At 42.6% G+C, this 13,461-nt stretch overlaps 1 protein-coding gene across 1 annotated transcript in view; it reads left to right on the top strand.

Annotated features, from left to right (window-relative positions):
- Positions 1-12,809, top strand: part of LOC135550206 (forkhead box protein O1-A-like) — a 92,012-nt gene extending 79,203 nt beyond the window's left edge. The window contains exons 3-4 of the mRNA XM_064980804.1: positions 5,751-7,171; positions 7,329-12,809. Of these exons, the coding sequence (XP_064836876.1) occupies positions 5,751-7,151 (1,401 nt within the window). The 3' untranslated portion in view covers positions 7,152-7,171; positions 7,329-12,809. The remainder of the gene's footprint in view (positions 1-5,750; positions 7,172-7,328) is intronic.
- The last annotated feature ends 652 nt before the right edge of the window (positions 12,810-13,461 follow it).

Raw genomic sequence — 13,461 nt, 5'->3', positions numbered from 1 at the left:
AAATTTTCGGGACTCTTAGCATGAAACAAGGTTGAGAGCTGAGGTTGTATGTGTTTTCATTTTGAGCTAGAAGAGAGGATATCTGTAGATAAAATGGCAGTTTTCCTAAAATGGCCTTGTAAATAAGAATGTACCAGAGTTTGAGCCTGCATGTTGCTAGTGATGTCCACCTGACAGCACTGTAGCGATCACAATGGTGAGTAAGACACCTCTGACTGATGACAAAACAAAGTACTGCATGATAAACAGAGTCAAGAGCCTTCAGTGTAGAGCGTGAGGCTTGCACATAAATAGTATCACCATAGTCCAACACACAGGTAGAGAAGTGCAACGAATCAACCATTTTCTAGTGGAAAATAAAATAAAAACCAACACAGCTTGGGTTTCCTAACAAGGTTCTCTACATGGGTGGTGAAGCTCAACTTCTCATCCACCCAAACTCACAGATATTTGTGAGTTTAGACTTGCAATATAGAATGTCCTTCCAAGGTAGTAATTACAGTGGGGCAAAAAAGTATTTAGTCAGCCACCAATTGTGCAAGTTCTACCACTTAAAAAGATGAGAGAGGCCTGTAATTTTCATCATAGGTACAATTCAACTATGACAGACAAAATGAGAGAGAAAAAATCCAGAAAATCACATTGTAAGATTTTTAACAAATTTATTTGCAAATTATGGTGGAAAATGAGTATTTGGTCACCTACAAACAAGCAAGATTTCTGGCTCTCACAGACCTGTGACTTCTTCTTTAAGAGGCTCCTCTGTCCTCCACTCGTTACCTGTATTAATGGCACCTGTTTGAACTTGTTATCAGTATAAAAGACACCTGTCCACAACCTCAAACAGTCACACTCCAAACTCCACTATGGTCAAGATCAAAGAGCTGTCACAGGACACCAGAAACAAAATTGTAGACCTGCACCAGGCTGGGAAGACTGAATCTGCAATAGGTAAGCAGCTTGGTTTGAAGATAACAACAGTGGGAGCAATTATTAGGGAATGGAAGACATACAAGACTGCTGATAATCTCCCTCGATCTGGGGCTCCACGCAAGATCTCACCCCGTGGGGTCAAAATGATCACAAGAACGGTGAGCAAAAATCCCAGAACCACACGGGTGACCTCGTGAATGACCTGCAGAGAGCTGGGACCAAAGTAACAAAGCCTACCATCAGTAACACACTACACTGCCAGGGACTCAAATCCTGCAGTGCCAGACGTGTCCCCCTGCCAGTACATGTCCAGGCCCATCTGAAGTTTGCTAGAGAGCATTTGGATGATCCAGAAGAAGATTGGGAGAATGTCATATGGTCAGATGAAACCAAAATATAACTTTTTGGTAAAAATTGAACTCGTCGTGTTTGGAGGACAAAGAATGCTGAGTTGCATCCAAAGAACACCATACCTACTGTGAAGCATGGGGGTGAAAACATCATGCTTTGGGGCTGTTTTTCTGCAAATGGACCAGGACGACTGATCTGTGTAAAGGAAAGAATGAATGGGGCCATGTATCGTGAGATTTTGAGTGAAAACCTCCTTCCATCAGCAAGGACATTGAAGATGAAACATGGCTGGGTCTTTCAGCATGACAATGATCCCAAACACACCGCCCGGGCAACGAAGGAGTGGCTTCGTAAGAAGCATTTCAAGGTCCTGGAGTGGCCTAGCCAGTCTCCAGATCTCAACCCCATAGAAAATCTTTGGAGGGAGTTGAAAGTCCGTGTTGCCCAGCAACAGTCCCAAAACATCACTGCTCTAGAGGAGATCTGCATGGAGGAATGGGCCGAAATACCAGCAACAGTGTGTGAAAACCTTGTGAAGACTTACAGAAAATGTTTGACCTCTGTCATTGCCAACAAAGGGTATATAACAAAGTATTGAGATATACTATTGTTATTAACCAAATACTTATTTTCCACCATAATTTGCAAATAAATTCATTAAAAATCCTACAATGTGATTTTCTGGATTTTTTCCCTAATTTTGTTGTCATAGTTGAAGTGTACCTATGATGAAAATTACAGGCCTCTCTCATCTTTTCAAGTGGGAGAATTTGCACAATTGGTGGCTGACTAAATACCATGTATTTTATATACACAGCACCAGTCAAAAGTTTGGACACAGCTACTCATTCAAGGGGTTTTCTTTATTTTTACTACGTTCTACATTGTAGAATAATAGTGAAGACATCGGAACTATGAAATAACACATATGGAATCATGTAGTAACCAAAAAAGTGTTAAACAAATCAACATTTATTTTATATTTGAGATTCTTCAAAGTAGCCACCCTTTGCATTGATGACAACTTTGCACAATCTTGGAGTTCTCTCAACCAGCTTCATGAGGTAGTCACCTGGAATGCATTTCAATTAACAGGCGTGCCTTGTTAAAAGTTAATTTGTGGAATTTATTTCCGTCTTAATGCGTTTGAGCCAATCAGTTGTGTTGTGACAAGGTAGTGGTGGTATACAGAAGATGGCCTTATTTGGTGAAAGACCAAGTCCCATATTATGGCAAGAACAGCTAAAATAAGCATAGAGAAACGACAGTCATTACTTTAAGACATGGAGGTCAATAATTTTGCAAAATTTCAAGAACTTTCAAACTTTCTTCAAGTGCAGTCGTAAAAACTATCAAGCGCTATGACAAAACTGTCTCATGAGGACCGCCAAAGGAAAGGAAGACCCAGAGTTACTTCTTCTGCAGAGGATAAATTAATTAGAGTTACCAGCATCAGAAATTGCAGCCCAAATAAGTGATTCACTGAGTTAAAGTTAACAGACACATCTCAACATGAACTGTTCAGAGGAGACTCCGTGAATCAGGCCTTGATGGTCAAATTGCTGCAAAGAAACCCCAACTAAAGGAAACCAATAATAAGAAGAGACTTGCTTGGTCCAAGAAACACAAGCAATGGACATTAGACTGGTGGAAATCTGTCTTTTAGTCTTAAATTTCAGATTTTTGTTTCCAACCGCTGTGTCTTTGTGAGACGCAGAGTAGGTGAACGGATGATCTCGGCATGTGTGGTTCCCATGTGAAGCATGGAGGAAGAGGTGTGATAGTGTGGGGGAGCTTTGCCGGTGACACTGTCTGTGATTTATTTAGAATTCAAGGCACACTTAACCAGCATGGACATCACAGCATTCTGAAGCGATACGCCATCCCATCTGGTTTGCACTTAGTGGGACTATCATTTGTTTTTCTACAGGACAATGACCCAACACACCTCCAGGCTGTGTAAGGGCAATTTGACCAAGAAGGAGAGTGAATGAGGGCTGCATCAGATGACCTGGCCTCCACAATCACCTGACCTCAACCCAGTTGAGATGGTTTGGGATGAGTTGGACTGCAGAGTGAAGGAAAAGTAGCCAACAAGTGCTCAGCATATGTGGGAACTCCTTCAAGACTGTTGGAAAAGCATTCCAGGGGAAGCTTGAATAAATAAGAGTGTCCAAACTTTTGACTGGTACTGTATATATTTTATATAACAACTATTATTGTTTTATATATATTTTTTGTACTTACCGCTTTTACTCACCAATTGGTAGTTATAATCTTGTCCCATCGCTGCAACTCCCCTACGGACTCTGGAGAGGCGAAGGTCGAGAGCCATGCATCCTCCAAAACAGGACGCTGCCAACCCGCGCTGCTTCTTGATACACTGCTCGCATAACCCGGAATCCGGCAGCACCAATGTGCGGAGGAAACACCGTCCTGCTGGCAACCAAAGTCAGCTTTCGAGGACCCAGCCCTCCACAACGAGTCGCGAGAGCGCGATGGGACAAGGATATTACGGCCAGCCAAACCCACCAATAACCCGGGCAACATTGAGCCAATTGTGTGCCGCCTCATGGGTCTCTCGAGGCTGTAGTGACGACTCAAGCGCAGCAATGCAGTGCCTGAACCCCTGCGCCACTTGGGACATGCATTTTACTTTAGAGGAATTCAGAACTAGCTTCAAATCGTACAGATTCTGTATTCTGTAAAAGCTGTTTGAGCTTTTTCAAAAGTCAAGCTGCTGTCAATTGAATAGAGCACAGTGTCATCAGCTGTCTCAATATGTCTCCCGATGTTGTTGATCTATATTATAAACAACAGGGTATCTAAAGGTGATCCTTGAGGCACATCCGATCACAACTCTATGGTGTCTGACTTACAGGGTAGCCTAGTGGTTAGAGCATTGGACTAGTAATCGAAAGGTTGCAAGTTCGAATCCCCGAGCTGACAAGGTACAAATCTGTCGTTCTGCCCCTGGCAGTTAACCCACTATTCCTAGGCCGTCATTGAAAATAAGAATTTGTTCTTAACTGACTTGCCTACTAAAATTAGATTTGGGTTCGATTTGACAGGTAGTTCACAAACCACTCCAGAGCATGACACAGTAATCCCAATACACTTCCATTTCTGCACCAGGACAGTATGGTCCACAGTTTCAAATGTTTCAAAGGTCTTTAACAGGTCTATGAATACAGATACACAATGCTGCTTCCTATCCATGACACAGTGAACATCATTCAAAACCTTCAATGTTTATATGACAGTGTTGTGGCTTGACCTGAAATCCTGGAGGTAGGCCTTAAGCATGTTCCCCGAAAGCTTGTCTTTTATATATATAGCGACACCAGCACCCTTAGATTTACAATATGTAAATACTTATGCTATTAATATTATATTAGAATATGCCATGTGCAAACATATTTCATGAAAATAAAATTTGCAGTGTCCCAACTTAAAATGATGAACACAAATTACATTAACTTAGGTGGCGAAAATAACTATCTGAAACCCACTACCCTAATAAGACACACCTCCTGAAAATAACCAATGGATTACATTACAAAATACCCATCTTCTGGATCAACCCAGCATCAAAGTGAATATAACCCAATTGATGGTTAAATGAACCCATGTTTTGGTCATCTCAACAACACAACATGGGTTCCATGACAGACTGACCAGGTGAATCCAGGTGAAAGCTATGATCCCTTATTGATGTCACATGTTAAATCAATTTCAATCAGTGTAGATGAAGGGAAGGACACAGGTTAAAGAAGGATTTTTAAGCCTTGAGACATAGATGGAGGGGGAGGTTGCAACTCAATATTAGGAAGGTGTTCCTAATGTTTGGTATACTCAGTGTAGGTTAATCTGTTGAATTTTTTTTTATTTTACCAGGTAAGTTGACTGAGAACACATTCTCATTTACAGCAACGACCTGGAGAATAGTTACAGGGGAGAGGAGGGGGATGAATGAGCCAATTGTAAACTGGGGATGATAAGGTGGCCATGATGGTTTGAGGGCCAGATTGAGAATTTAGCCAGGACACCGGGGTTAACACCCCTACTCTTACGATAAGTGCCGTGGGATCTTTAATGACCTCAGAGAGTCAGGACTCCCATTTAACGTCCCATCCGAAAGACGGCACCCTACACAGAGCAGTGTCCCCAATCACTGCCCTGGGGTATTGGAATATTTTTTAGACGAGAGGAAAGAGTGCCTCCTACTGGCCCTCCAACACTACTTCCAGCAGCATCTGGTCTCCCATCCAGGACCAACCATGCTTAGCTTCAGAAGCAAGCCAGCAGTGGGATTCAGGGTGGTATGCTGCTGAATCTGAGGGTGCTGGAACTAAAGCATTCTCTACCTAATGTGCTGAGTTTTTCTTTTAGCCTTGTGTCCGGGGCCTGTCCACCCGTGTACCTTTGTCTACCTGAGCTCACCTCTGTGCTTCTCCTCTCGCCAGGTGGCTCTCCAGGTGGATGGGGGTGCAGACAGCCCGGGAGGCTTCCAGTACTCCAAGTGGCTCGGCAGCCCCAACTCCCATAGCCACAGCAACGACGACTTCGAGGCCTGGACCACCTTCCGGACACGCACCAGCTCCGACGCCTCCACCCTCTCTGGCCGTCGTTCTCCCTTCTTGGAACAGGAGGTCGACCTATCAGAGGCCGACATCCACATGGGCTTCCCCGGAGGGGTAGGGCCTAAGATGACCTCCATGGCCACCCTGCCTAGCCTATCAGAGGTGGGCCTGGGTGACTCCATGGGTGGTCATCATCACGGTCACCACGGAACAGAGAACGTGATGGATAGCCTCCTTGACAACCTCAACCTGCTGTCCCCCAAGAATCAAACCCAGCTGGGGGTAGGCAGTGGTCCTGGGTCTGGGCCTGACTCCTCCCGGTCCTCTCCCTCCTCCAAGCTTCAGAACAGCCCTTATAGCTCCCCCTCCATGACCCCTCACCCCCAGCCCCCACAGCAGGACTATAGGAAGTGCCACTACGGCCAGGCCGGGCCAGGGATGAATAGCCCACATCTCTCTCCCATCCCCATGCAGACGCTGCAAGAGAGCAAGTCGCCAGGGTCCTTCGCACCCTTCCTGAGCCATTACAACTGCCCTGCTGGGCTACTCAAGGAGCTGTTGACCTCTGACGTAGCCGATCCTTGTTGTGGTGGGGAGGCCATGCCCTCCATGGAGACTGTAGTGTCCCAGTCTGGGAGAGGAAGAGGAGGGCGGATGCTTCCCAACTACAGCAGCCAGGTGCAGGTAGGGGGGCACGGGGGGGTGAAGATAATGAGTCCCCCACCTCAGCAACACCCACAGCACCCTCAGTCACATCCTCACCCTCACCCGCGGCCCCTCCACAGCCAGGGCCCTCCCCCCTCTGGGCCCTCCATGAACAGCTGTGGCCTGATTCCCCTGACCAGCCTGAACCACGCCGGGGGCCCAGCCCGTCTTGCTAGCCTCAGGACACACATCCACCAGCTACAGCAGCAGCCACGTGGTGGTGGTCACCCAGCCTCAGGCCACCAAAACCACAGTCCCCACCACAGCGGAGCTCCTCCACCCAGCTACGGCAGCAGTGCTAATGGTTATGTGAGGCCAGGTCCAGGCCACGGCCACAGCTCTGGTCATCCCCAGGCTCACCATCACCACCAATATCACAACCATCATCAGGAGAGGCTGCCTAGTGATCTAGACGACATGTCCATAGAGAGGTTCGAGTGCGACATGGAGTCTGTTCTTCATGACACGCTGATGGACGGAGACTCGCTGGACTTCAACTTTGACCCCATGGTAACCTCTCAGGGGTTCAGTCAGGGGGTTGGGGTGAAGACCACCACACACAGCTGGGTGTCTGGCTAGGACACACACCTCTCAGACAGGTGAGTGTATAGAGATACAGTATAATTTGACAGTGTAAATATAATATAGTATTCTGTGGGTGAGTGAGTGTCTCAAACCATGTGTGGTAAATGTTTTGAAATCCTGAAACCCATGGATAATGCAGTTATTAATGGTTTTACATGCGTGGTTTTTCAGATTTTTCACCCTTCGACACTGACCTTCGTTAAGAGAATGGAAAGGTCTAAGGAAACCATTGCCCCTCTCCACAGCACTATCATCAGCCCGTCCCAATTCTCTCACTATCCATTGCAGATCTGTAAGGTGGAAGAAATAATGCATTTTGCGAAGATCGAAGGGTAAGGGCTTAGAGAGTGAATCGGGGCTGGCTGAGACTGTGCTTGTTTAGAGGGAACGTCTCGTCTGAAGTTGGCTTTGTAAATACAGCAGCGCCCGACTCGGCACAATGTCATTCACTTCAACAGAACCTGGAAGAAGCTGGAGCCTAATTTACAAAAAGCTATGTTTTGTTGTGAAATATATTTTGTTTTTATTGTGTTATTATCGTTTTTGGGCTCTCACATGATGTTTTTGCAAGTGTATTTCTTTTTTATGTTCAGTGTCAAAATCACACAAGATCAGGGCTAGGTTTTAGCTCTTCAAAAACAACTGGAATGGAGTCTGTTCTACTCTACATTCAAGTGGGGTCAGTCCCACCCTTCAGGGTGCTTTTCAACAAGGTTGTCAAAAAGCATTTGGCATATTATGTATGAATAAAATATTAGGGATGTAAAATATGCTACAATACTTCAAACATATGTAATGTATACTGTGTGTATATTTGTGAAAAGGAATATTCTTACATTTTTATTATTCTTACACCTTTCTCTGTGTGCATTTAAAATTCCCTTTTCATTGCCTCTCATTACCTTTCAAATGACCAATATGCTATGTTGAACCATCTACCCAGGAACCAGGCCAGCATAGGGATAGCCAAAGCCACAGTGATAGGACAAATCAGACTAGTTCAGTGATAATAGATATATGTATTTTAGTGACAGGACAAATCAGAGAAGTGCAGCAAGTGGTTACTTATCTAACATCTCAGGCTATTCTTTCCTCAGCTGTTCATCACTCTTCCCTTCTCTTGCCCTTCACGTCTCTTTCGAGTTACGATTCCTAATTCCATCTACTTTTCTCTAATCATCATCTATCTGATTGTGATGATCACACTCTCCCTGGCCTTCATTCAGCTCGCATCCCTGACTCCTTTTTCTCACTCCCACTGTTTCCCTCCCACTCTCCTACTCTTTTCTAACTCGCCTCTCTTTGTGCCTTATTACTCTCAATTCCTCTCTTCATCTCTCTCGCTCTCGCCCCCTCTTCCTCTCCTTCTCTGTCTGTGGGTGTGAGGGCGCTGTATGCATTAGGAGGGCAGCGATAATTTGAGAGGCTGATAATGGACTCTAGTTTATCTCACATAACAGTGTTCAACAGCAGAACACAGGATTTGAGCTTTTTTCCTCCTTAGCAACCCTCCCTCTCTTCCTCCTTTTTCTTTGTCACACACCAAAACGTGTAACCTAAATAACCTGATGTTTTAGAGTCAGTGTGCTGATTCACCGCACCTTTTATAGTCTCAGACTTATGTAAGTACGTTTTGGAAAGTCAAGGCTTTATTTGTTACTAGACTTTGCATTGTAGTTCATAATAATTCCATGAGTGACCTGTGAGAATCTGTGTAGTGCTGGAGTAACCTGGTTGAGTCTGTACCTATAGGTTGCCATTTGGGACTTAACCTAAATCAGCTGTCTCAAACTCCAGGCACGGGATCTACTGTATATCAGCCCCACAAGATGCGTTCTTGTGTTCCCCAGATTAATATCTAATTTGAGTTTGAGGTCTAAATGGATTCCCCTCTTTACCAGCCTCTCCCCCACTTGGCTATTTACTAAACATGTTTAATTAATGCAATTTAAGTGAGTTAACGGGTTAACGCACACTCACACACTCACACACTCATACCTCAACTTATTTTACCTCTCACCGTTCTGTCACAGTACATGGGGATTGTAAAATATGATCCATAACTTTTTCTTGATATACAGTATGGATGGACATGTTATTGATGTTACAATGGACCATTCACAAACCTTACCAGCTATATGTGTACTGAGTGATATAATATATTTCTTCTTTCACTTTTTGTTGATTCCATTTTTTCCTCTCAAAACAATATCCCTTACCTACTTTCAGCATGTGACCTCACTGTAAATAATAATAAATGAATATGTAGATTATTTGAAATTAATGAAACATTTAAGATAGGGTATGCAGTACCTACAGAGACCCTATTGTGAGAGACTGTCTGCATCCCAAATGGTACTGTATTCCCTTTATAGTGCACATGGGGTTCTGTTCAAAAGTAGTACAACTACATAGGGAATATGGTGCCATTTGGGACCGACACACTATGTTAGTTCCAGTTTTCAGATCATCATTCTTGAGAAAATTATATCGTATAAAATCTTCTTCTTATTATTATTATTATCTTAACTTTTTGTTACTATTTTATTTGATTTAGATACTCAACAAAAAATGAAGTATTCAGCTAATAGATTATGCAATGATTTAAGTGCTCTTTTTGTTTTTGGAAACTGACATTGTTACTTAGCTGCTGTTTTTATAAAAAATAACAAATAACTGAAAGTAGACATTTTTAAATTGACTTCGTAAACAACATATACACAAAAGATAACGTGAATAAAAGTCGGACCAATTTACGTTTACAATGTTGCACTTCTAAAGTTTTGTTGTTGCTCAAGTGTTTTGTATAATTAGTTTTGACTGTAAAGATTTGACAGAAAACTGCTTATCCTCAAACATAAACAAGTGTTTGGGCCTGTTACATTTCTTAATTTATGTACGGAAAGTCAAATGTATTTTGACATTTTTCTGAGATTTGCCATAAAAGTACAATGAGATTTGTTTATGAATTACAAATGATCTACAGTGGGGTCCGGAATTATTGGATCTCTTAATAAAGATACGTTTCTTTGAATAAAGTATGCTCAATAAAGTATGCTCCAATTTTGTTTTTATGGATGAGGTATTTTCTGCATATGCATTGTTCTTTCGAAGGCCAAACACAATGCTCGTGTGGGTGGCCAAAGAGCTCTATTTTCATGCCTGATGACCATAGCTCCGATTCCAATCCAAGTACCAATGACGTTTAGCAAACTCCAGGCGGTGCTATGGTCAGATGACATGAGAATAGAGCTCTTTGGCCACACACACCAATGGTGGGTTTGGCCTTCGAAAGAACAGTGCAAATGCAGAAAATACCTTGACTCTACTGTAAAATATAGTGATGGATCTTTGACGTTATCAGACTATTTTCCTTCCACTGGTCCAGCGGCCCTTGTTAAGGTCAACGGCATCAGAAATGTACCAAAGTACCAGGACACCAAGCACACATCAAAATCCACAAAGAAATGGTTAATTGGACACAAAATTTATATTTTTGCAATGGCCATCTCAGTCTCTGGACTTGAGAACCCAATTGAAAACCTGTAGTTTGAATTGAGGAGGGCAGTCCATAAGCGCAGACAAAGGATATCAAGGATCTGGAAAGATTTTGTATGGCGGAATGTCCTTCCCAATGTGTTCACCAATCTCATTATATGTCTATTTTTTTTAAAGGCTCAGTTTCATTATACTTGCAAGGGGAGGGTGCTGGAGTATTGAAAGCATGAGATCCAATCATTTTGACCCCTTTCTTTTACATAACATTTTTTATTATACACTATAGCTCAGTATTTGTACTATTTATTTTATTCAGTCTTTTTTGTGCATCTTTATCAAGGGATCCAATAATTCCGGACCCCAGAATATATATTGTAAAATAGCTCTTGTTTGTTTGAAGTATAGAGACTTGACCTCTGAGTTCTGATTGGAAACTATATCTATAATTGTTAACTGCTTATATGATTATACAGTGCATTCGGAAAGTATTCACTTGAATTTTTCCACATTTTGTTACGTTACAGCCTTATTCTAAAATTGATTAAATTACTTTTTTTCTTCATCAATCTACACACCATAATGACAAAGCGAAAACGGTTTTTAGAAATTGTATTACAAATAAAAAACAAAAATACCTTATTTACACCTGTATTCAGACCCTTTGCTATGAAACTCGAAATTGAGCTCAGGTGCATCCTGTTTCCATTGGCCATCTTTGAGATGTTTCTACAACTTAATTGGTGTCCACCTGTGGTAAATTAAATTGATTGGACATGATTTGGAAAGGCACACACCTGTCTATATAAGGTCCCACAGTTGACAGTGCATGTCACAGCAAAAACCAAGCCATGATGTCGAAGGAATTGTCCGTAGGGCTCCAAGACAGCATTGTGTCGAGGCACAGATCTGGGGAAGGGTACCAAAACATTTCTGCAGCATTGAAGGACCCCAAGAACACAGTGGCCTCCATCATTCTTAAATGGAAGAAGTTTGGAACCACCAACTCTTCCTAGAGCTGGCCGCCCGCCCAAACCGCAATCAGGGGAGGAGGGCCTTGGTCAGGGAGGTGACCAAGATCCCGATGGTCACTCTGACAGAGCTCCAGAGTTACTCTGTGGAGATGGGAGAGCCTTCCAGAAGGACAACCATCTCTGCAGCACTCCACCAATCAGGCCTTCATGGTAGCATGGCCAGACGGAAGCCACTTCTCAGTAAAAGGCACATGACAGCCCACTTGGAGTTTGTTAAAAGGCACCTAAAGAACTCTCAGACCATTTAAAACAAAATGATCTGGTCTGAAGAAACCTGGATTGAACTCTTTGGCCTGAATGCCAAGTGTCATGTCTGGAGGAAACCTAGCACCATCCCTAAGGTGAAGCATGGTGGTGGCAGCATCATGCTGTGGGGATGTTTTTCATCGGCAGGGACTGGGAGACTAGTCAGGATCGAGGGAAAGATGAACGGAGCAAAGCTTGTAGCGTCATACCCAAGAAGACTGTAATTGCTGCCAAATGTGCTTCAACCAAATTCTGAGTAAAGGGTCTGAATACTTATGTAAATATGATATTTCCATATAAAACTGTTTTTGCTTTGTAGTTATGGGGTATTGTGTATAGATTGATGAGGGGGGAAAGAACTATTTAATCCATTTTAGAATAAGGCTGTAACGTAACAAAATGTAGAAAAGGTTTAGGGGTCTGAATACTTTCTGAAAGCACTGTATTTTGACACAGGCAAATCTTAAAGTCAATGGTTATTGTGTAATGTTGATGCTGATCTTAAAATCAATGTTGATGAGTTAGTGTTGACTGTAGTTGTATCTGGTGAGTGTTCATTACATTTAAATTGTTATTGGTTAATGTTTATCCTGACATGTATGTAAATGTTGCCTGCTATTCTTTTGCCTTGGTGTTAAAAAAACATCCAACCACCCTCCCCTTTAATAAGTAGTCATATCTTAAAGGGGAGAAGTGACAACTCAGACCAGCCAGCTACACCATGGTGCTTTCTTGGAACCTCGAGGAGCAAGTGCCTGACACTATTCTATCTGCGCCATATTTACAAAAAAAATGCAACAAGTAAGATTTTGTGAAAAAAATCTTTTTGCAGATGTTGGTTGAAGCCGTATGTATATATAAATGATCTCACTGAAAATATTTGTGGCTGTCTATTCATTGTATAATTAATTGGTGGACACTCTCTCTTTGTAACCCCTATAGCAAGCTGCTTTTTCCTACTCACTGTACTTTGCACCTTTTCACCAGACACCCAACCCCTTCACATCCCTAATCTAGAGTACACTACATTCTTCTCCAGTTATTGGCACAATGTTATACACACATAATGTAGTTATAATGGTGCAAGCTTAATTTAGATTCTACAGGCTCTTGTTGGAAATCCATGCAGAATGTGTTCTCAGACCTGGGTTCAAATACGATTTGAAATGTTTCGATCTTTCAAATACTTTGAGCGTTTGCTTTAGCCTGCCTGGAATGCAGACTAAAGATTGTTTTACACTTTTGGGACACTATAATTCTATTGATTCCATTTTGTCAGGCAAGCTCAATCAAACACAGCTAAAGTATTTGAAATGATTTCCAAGTATTTGAAACCAGGTCTGCACTGCAGTGACCTTCTCATGACTCTCTTCAGTCTTGGGTTAATCATCAGATCAGGATGTGGAGAGAAGATATTTAATTCCTCAGCCAAACTCAAACCCAAAGCCAAAGTAACACCCCAAATTGGATTATATGAAACGTTGATCAGCCCATATCAATCTCGGACCGTCTTCAACCTTTATAAAACT

The sequence above is a fragment of the Oncorhynchus masou genome, chromosome 12, assembly GCF_036934945.1.
Source record: "Oncorhynchus masou masou isolate Uvic2021 chromosome 12, UVic_Omas_1.1, whole genome shotgun sequence".
NCBI lineage: Eukaryota > Metazoa > Chordata > Actinopteri > Salmoniformes > Salmonidae > Oncorhynchus > Oncorhynchus masou.
The sequence above is the reverse complement of the archived record's forward strand: the minus strand, read 5'-3'. Positions and strand labels throughout refer to the sequence as shown.